General features: G+C 42.7%; 1 protein-coding gene across 1 annotated transcript; it reads right to left on the bottom strand.

The window, feature by feature from the left end:
* Positions 1–7,163, bottom strand: LOC114135789 (hyaluronidase-2-like). The gene is made up of 3 exons (XM_028003367.1): positions 6,149–7,163; positions 2,860–2,949; positions 1–428 (listed from the first exon to the last, which is right to left on the bottom strand). Exons 1-3 carry the CDS (start codon positions 7,076–7,078, stop codon positions 27–29), a joined length of 1,422 nt encoding a protein of 473 aa, XP_027859168.1. The 5' UTR covers positions 7,079–7,163; the 3' UTR covers positions 1–26.
* Positions 7,164–7,487: the final 324 nt, after the last annotated feature.

Raw genomic sequence — 7,487 nt, 5'->3', positions numbered from 1 at the left:
GCGGATTTGCTAAGATGTATTTGACATTAACACAGGAGCACAACGGTTATCAGGAAGATGATAAACTGGAGCACTGATGTTCTGGTTCGAGTCGCCGCCCCTTTTTTAGGCGGTTCTTTCTGAGGCTGTGTATAACTACAGCCGCCCTCCTTAAAGCACTTGTACCACTGGCACTGAAAGTTCTTGTCAAGAAGCACCTTGTCTGAGTCTCCTAGCTTGCCGATGACCGTCAGTTTGCCTTTTCGCCTCTCGATGCGGTGTGTGAGGGGGTTGAGGTGAAGGTAAACATCCTTGTCCCAACGTTTGCGAATGCAGCGGCCGTGGGAACCGCACAGGGTCTGGCTGCAGAGCTCTGCTGCCGTGGAGACGTTGAGGAGGTATTGGCTCAGTGTGCCCTGAAGATACGCGTTCAGGTCAGAGCAGGTGGTCTAAAGACCGGAAGAAAATGTATATTTACAGTAAATGTTTACATTTTACATCACAACGGCCAATCACTATTTGTAAAAGGCAATATAATATAGCCAAACGCATTTAAATGGTTGTTTCATACTTGTTTAGTATGACCTAAAGTCACTCTTATGTCTTCATCATGTTGTTCTAAAGACATATTCATTAAAGAAATGTTATGAACCAGTCAGAGCAACCAGCCACGAATGCTACATTCCTCACTCAATAATGTTCTGCAGTACTAAAAAACATGTTACGCCCCCAAGGTCTGGGAGTTCAGGGGCGGTAACATAAAAAGTGTCCAGAGAAAATAAGTGGAATGTAAAATGATTACAAAAACATGGTTTCACAAAACACAATACAACTTAACCCAATTAAAACAAAAGGGCCAACAAATTCAAGAATGGTTAAGTGCAAATTAAGTTACAAAATGTCCAAACAAGTCAGTCTAAAGCAGGGGTGGGCAATCGTGGTCCTCGAGGGCCGGTGTCCGTCAACTCTTAGATGTCTCCTTGGTCCAACACACTTGATTCCAATAGCTGAATCACCTCCTAAGTGCAGTCAAGTTCTCTAGAGTCCTGCTAATGACCTCATTACTAGACTCAGGTGTGTTGAAGTAGAGACATCTAAAAGTTGCAGGAGACCGGCCCTCGAGGCCTGGAGTTGCCCACCCCTAGTCTAAAATAAACTGAAACCAACCCAAAAGAAAGGACACAAAGGGAGCACCACACCTTCCAAACACGAGCTTCTAGCTTGTATAAAGTCAGTCTACAGCAGATTCAAACGACTTAGCAGAACAAACAAAAACAATGCAGGTCTAAACACCAAAGGTGGCTGACAGCTTAACAAACCTCTTCCGACTAGCTGCCCCTCTAGAGGAATGATTTCAGGAGCCTTTTATATGGTGCAGGTGGGCCTCGTTAACGTCTGATTGGCTTGACAATCCTCTGCGTTGACCAGATCAACATTGTCTCTGACTGTACTAACATTTCTCTCCCAGAACAAATCAGTAAATAATGTATCTACGATGTTACACAATTCACATTCAGAGGCACAAAAGCATGCTTGCACCAAATTACAGCCTTGCACAATCATGGAAGAAGCTCCTGGATTGATGGATTTTACATACAAGCCTCTGTTCTGCCAAGTGAGCACAGATGTGCAAACAGGGAGAAAGCAGACAGGAGGGAGTAGACAAAGATTTGAACTTTGCACAAGGTTTTTATAGCCCACTTACATGCAAACTATCTTTCACTGACGACTACACACTCTGAAGCTAAAAGCAGACCATCAACTCAGCAAAATAAGAAGAAAAACTTATGCAAACGCTAAATAATCACACTTTTGTGTGAGTCTGTATACATCATGTGTTTTTCTTCATGTTAAATAGTTTCCTCCTTCCACCTTTAGCAGACTTTAATTTTCCTCCAGACACGTATCTTCTGTGTATCTGCAGAACAAGTGGCTTACAGTATAATTAGTGACTGACTCGGAGTCCTGAGTGTCAAATGACTTCACATGTGACAGGCAAGCAGGGGATCAAACTCCAGGTGAAAACTGTCTGCCAAAAGTATTCATACCTGTTCAACCTTTTCCCTTTTTCTCATATTACAGCCAAAAACTGTGATATTTAAGTGACAGAACAACCATCATCATAATGAGAAAGGCAAGTGGTACAACATTTTTAAGTAATTACAAAATACAAATCTGAAACGTGCGGCATGTATCTGCCTCTTCAAGTTAATTTCCCATAAATTAAAAGTAGGTTGCAACGCAAAGTTTAGGTTGTAATCTAAAGCTTTGGAAATTTCAAAGATGGATGCTTCAATCCATAATGTGAAACACCAAGTTTTCCCATCCCCTCTGTGAAACAAGGTGGTGGCAGCATTAGGCTGCAGGCATGCTTCAGAAGGACAGGAGAGCTGGTCAGATTTTATGGGAATGTAGTGGGAAAAAAAAGGTTGATTTTTAGAGAAAACGTCCTGCAATAGACTTGCAGCGTCAAAGTCTTAGGGAAGCGTATCTTACCTAAATTAATATTTATCTTTCAGAATGGATTAGAACAAAATCTACTTAAAGTTGTTCTGCAGTAATTTTTTACATGTTTAACCAAGACACTAAGCCTATTGTTTTCATCAGTTCCAGTTTTTTATTAATTAATTTGCATTGGCTGTTATACACCAAACTGCACTGACTGAATAAATTAAAGTTGTGTTTTTACATTTGACCAAGGTTTGATAACTCTGCACTACTAGCGCTGTGGTAGTGCAGAGTTATCACATAATTCAGTACGTTTATGTCTGTTTTAAAAAAGAAACGTTTAAAGTTCTGTTTGGCTGTATTGGATCGGTATCGGAAGTGAAAAAAGTGGATCACACAACCTGTGAAACGTGAGAGTCAGTTTATGCTTACTTTGTTTTTTGCATGCGTTACATCTCCCCACATGATGATTCCTGCAGCTCCCAGAGCGACACTCTCCCCGATGGTGGACACCAGGTCAAACTGGAAAAGAGGATTCAGCTCTTGAAATTCACAGGTCAACAAAACTGCTTGGAAAAAAAGGAAGAAATAAGCTTTTATTTTTTTCTCTTTCTATCTTTATGGGTGATTAGACAGATCTTGAATGTAACCAACACCCTTCCTGCTAGCTCCACACAAATTAAAAGGTATTAGGGACATCTGACTGCTACCAAAACAGGAAAGGAAAGGACTGCGCCTGCCCATAAGGAAAACTGAAGAGCTGTAGCTTCACTCAGCATGGGATGGGGGTTGTGAGCTAGCGCTCCTCTGATTTGTTTGCTTGAGGGATGACATAAGAGCATTATATTAACTTTCCACATAGTCACTTAAAGGCAAGTGTAAAACAGGATACGAGTGTTTCTGAACGATAATTCAAACTTGTCAGCAGGTAGTGATGGGAAATCTGAAGCCAGGCTTCGAGGCGTGAACCGAGTAAAAAGGGGGCGTGTCAGACGAAGCCCCCGCTTCGGCGTTTGTGTCATATTGAGGAAAATCACCTGATCAACAACAAACGAGGCCTCGCACTACATCTGCCTCGTCATTGCTTCGTTTTGCGTATAATTTTTTAAAATAAAAGCGCGATGAGCCCTGGTGCTTCGTGGGGTTGAAGTAGGTAGTTTTTTTAGCGCGTCAGCAGAGCAGTTTTCATCTGCAGTGGTTGAAAAGGAGCCGTCAAAAAAGAGGAAAACCTCTCAAACCTGGGAGTATTTTGGGATGACAGATCACAATAAAGTTTGCAAAATGTTTGCACACGATCTGACTACTTTTGCATCATTAATAGCAACTTTGTGTTAACTTCCACATCCTTTTATTTCAGGTGAAATGTTTGCTGTGTGAAAACATGTTGGTCTACATCAACAACACATCATCAATGATTAGCCATTACAGGGCCATACATGAAAATAAGCACACTTCAAACACAGGAGACTCCAGCAAGAGTATGACATTGTCTGATGTTTTGTAAATTAATTCACTGTGTAATTTCAATAGTTTTATATTTATGTGTCTTGCAGGTTCCAGGAAGCAGGTGCTAGATGAGGCTGTGGTAAATCTGATTGTAAAGGATTCCCAACCTTTTTCAGTAGTGGAGGATGAGGGGTTCAGAGAGCTCGTTCATTTGCTGGATCCAACCTATGTTCATCCTACTAAAAAGGTTTATATGTCTAAACAATAACAGCTAACGTGGTAATTGGAAATCATTTCAGTTATTTAAGTGAATAATTTTCCTTTTCATTTTAGGCATTAGAAAAGATGGTGGAAGAGAAATTCTACAAAACGAAAGAAAAGGCCAAAGAAGACATCCAAAAGGTTTCTGCCGTCAGCCTGACAGCAGATATGTGGACGTCCATGAATATGGAGGCGTACCTGGCCATAACATGCCACTTCACTGGTCCCAATGACAAACTGGGCATTGTATTAGTTGGAGTGGAGCATTTCCCTTCCACTCACACATCTGACAATCTGGCCAGGGTAGTGCATAATCACATGGCAGAGTGGGGAATTACTGATAAGGTGAACTGTCTGGTGACTGATGCCGCAGCTAACATGATTGCTAACACAAAAGCTTATATTCGATGTGGACACACGCTGGAACAGCACAGCACTTACCTTATGTTGGAACATCTGTTTCAACAAAAAGAACCTGTGGCCTCACAACACTCACAACTGATATAATCCCTTTCACTTCTCAAGATTAAGAGATAATTGAGGAATCCTTACCGGTGGTGTTCCCACTTTTCCAAGCAGCTTCAGAGATCTCTGAAGAGAAAAGAGTGTCAATGTCCAAGGTTATACCTTTAAAGAACATGCTGCACCATGCAGTGCTTACAAAGATGGCAAATATCAAAAATGATGTTGCAAGACTTCTGTCTGAAAACCTATTGAGGCGTGTCAAAGAACAAGTCGCAAATACTGATTCATTAAGTTTCATGCAATGGCCACATTGCTGGACCCTGGGTTCAAAACTCTTGGTTTGCTCAGTCAAAGCCAAGCACAAGAGGCGGTATGGCGGCTGAAAGCAGAATGTTCTGCACTGATTGCAAGCAATGAAGGTATCCAGCTGCAGGATTCAGGAGATGCAGGAGAAGGCACCAGTAGATCTTGTGAGTTTTTATTTATTTTGAAATTTTCTTGTGACATTTGTACTACTGTATTTCAGCTCTTGGTGTTGTGTATTATCTGTAATTTTTTACAGATAATACAGATAATAATTTTTTAAAATTATTTATAGGTGAACTGTGGTCTCTGTTAGATACTACAGTGGACCAGAAGAGGTGGAGCTCCAATGCCACAGCAGATGCCATTGCTGAAGTGGAGCGATACCTTGCTGAAATGAACCTGAGGAGACCATTGGCGTATTGGCATACACAGAAACATGTGCATCCCCATTTGTACTGTATGGCACTGAAGTTCCTCCGTTCACCTGCATCATCAGTGCCTTGTGAACGAGTGTTTTCCAAGGCGGGGGAGGTTATCTGCCGACGAAGAAACCGTCTAAAACCTGAAACAGTGAAAAAAGTCCTGTTCCTAAATAAAAACAATTAAACCTAAAATCCAGACATTTCTAAATTTTCTTTTGTTTGATCAGGAGACGCATCAGAATCACACATCAAAAGCAGGCTGAAAGCCATTGGAAGAGGCAAACTGGATGTGTAACTTAATATTAAGAACCAGAACTAGAGCTCCCAGGAAGAGATGATTTTAAACAAATTCTCTCTTTCAGGAAGCAAGTTTCAAGCTCAAAGTATACAGAGTCTGCCCCAACTATCACTCAATTCCCAATACATTAAAGTAACACATATCTTCATTGTCAAATAAGTCCATGACATAAAAGAAAGCCCAACACAACCACTGATGGTCAAGGATTAGATTGGCTACAAACCATTTTGATAATTAAAACATGACAATTAAATATGATTTAATTGATTCTCTTCTTACTAAACATGAGTTTGATGAAAACTTTGTGACAATATTGAATTGACTAATTTTTGGAAGTATGATTCAACTGAGTGACAAGCCTGTTACAGTTTCATCAGCAGATGTCACTAGTGAGTGAGTGGTGAACGAAGCATCGAGTAATGAACCTTTTTCCAAAGCAAAGTGTTGAAAAGCTTCATTGCTTCATGAGGCTTCATTTGCCCATCACTGTCAGCAGGAGAGGCTAAAGAAGGCGGAGTGTCACCTCTGTCAGGTGTTCCGGATGGTCGTTGTAGATGGGCCGGGTGTACACAAAGACGGGACGTGAAAACTCCTCGCCGAATGAAGACAAACGTATCCCTTCTCTCACACGGTGCCGCACAAACTGCCGTCCTGGGGAAGAGGAGCGCAGCGCTTTGCCCATGTAGATGGAGGGGAAGAGCGCCGTGCTCTCCGACCACAGCCACCTCAGCCTCTCGTTGCGGGCCATATCATAGGAGGGGCACTGGCCCTTGTAGCCCCACAGGGAGGCCATGTAGTTGTGGTTGTAGCAGTCCGGGTACAGGTAGAACCCCCACAGAGTGTTGGGCCGCAGGCGATTGCCGCGGCGTAGCGTCTCCAGCATGAACTTCTTAGCAGCCTCCTCAAACTCCAGCTGGGCCGCTCTTATCGCATGGTCATCGGACCAAGTTGGGTTCTTCTGGCGCGCTAGTTCAAAGGACTGTTCGCGGTACATGTGTCTTCTTCCATAGTTTCGTACCCAAAGGGGCCGCCACTCTTCCCAGTCAATAACCGCTAAACCTACAGCGCCCCGGTTTGGTATGTACTTATCAACATTTTTCTGCATTTCTCTGAGGTGCTGCGAGAGACTGGCGATCTGTGGCAGCCCACCGCGCACCGGCGTCGCATCCGTTTTAAAGTAGGGGTACAAGCCCAAGCGGTCGGGATAAAAGAAGGTCAAGTTCTGCCTGACGAGGGTCTTACTTGGCGAGGCCACAATCTGGAACTGGTCCAGCTGCAAAGAAACGCCATGCCGGGAACCACAGTCCTGAGTCGGGACATTCCAGGCGAGGAGAAGGGGCTTCTTGGAGTACAGGGGCCATGTTGTAGGTTTCACTTTCGGAGCGCAGACGCCGTCCCAGAGCAGAACAATCAGGAGCTGTACTCTCCAGTCACGAAGAGTCCAATACAACATGTCTTCAGTTGTGTCTCGAGTGTCCTTCTCGGCCCTACAATGTACATACGCCGATTGTTTTAGTGTATGTAGTTAAGGTTTTAGATGGCATGTTGCTTGACCATGTCCTACAAGGACCGTTAACTAAAAAGATTCAAAACAGATTGTTGCTAGGTAACCACAAACTACTCAAGAGATTGTTGCCGGGTAACCGAAGAGTGAGTGAGTGAGTTGAAGCCACTAAACTTGCTGTGAAAGGTTGAGCAGCTAAAGTGTTTCTTCTGTCCACATTTCCCAGAATGCTGGTTTCAAATGATCAAACAAATCTTCAATATCAAACAAAACTAACCAGATTGGATGAAAAAAAAATTGTTTTCATATGATTATTTTATTTAATGAGAGGCAAAAAATCAGTTTAAACCAACCTGAC

Source organism: Xiphophorus couchianus, chromosome 20 (assembly GCF_001444195.1).
Source record: "Xiphophorus couchianus chromosome 20, X_couchianus-1.0, whole genome shotgun sequence".
Taxonomy (NCBI): domain Eukaryota; kingdom Metazoa; phylum Chordata; class Actinopteri; order Cyprinodontiformes; family Poeciliidae; genus Xiphophorus; species Xiphophorus couchianus.
Note: the sequence above shows the minus strand (reverse complement) of the source record. Positions and strands in the feature narration are given on the sequence as shown.

Bases quoted from the DNA above. Each gene is read 5' to 3' on its own strand.
- LOC114135789 (XM_028003367.1), bottom strand. From the start codon at position 7,078: ATGTTGTATTGGACTCTTCGTGACTGGAGAGTACAGCTCCTGATTGTT. The intron at 2,950-6,148 runs GTGACACTCCGC...CCTCTTTTCCAG, and splicing joins ATCCGGAACACCTGACAGAG to TTTGACCTGGTGTCCACCAT. The intron at 429-2,859 runs GTAAGCATAAAC...TCCGGTCTTTAG, and splicing joins TAACGCATGCAAAAAACAAA to ACCACCTGCTCTGACCTGAA.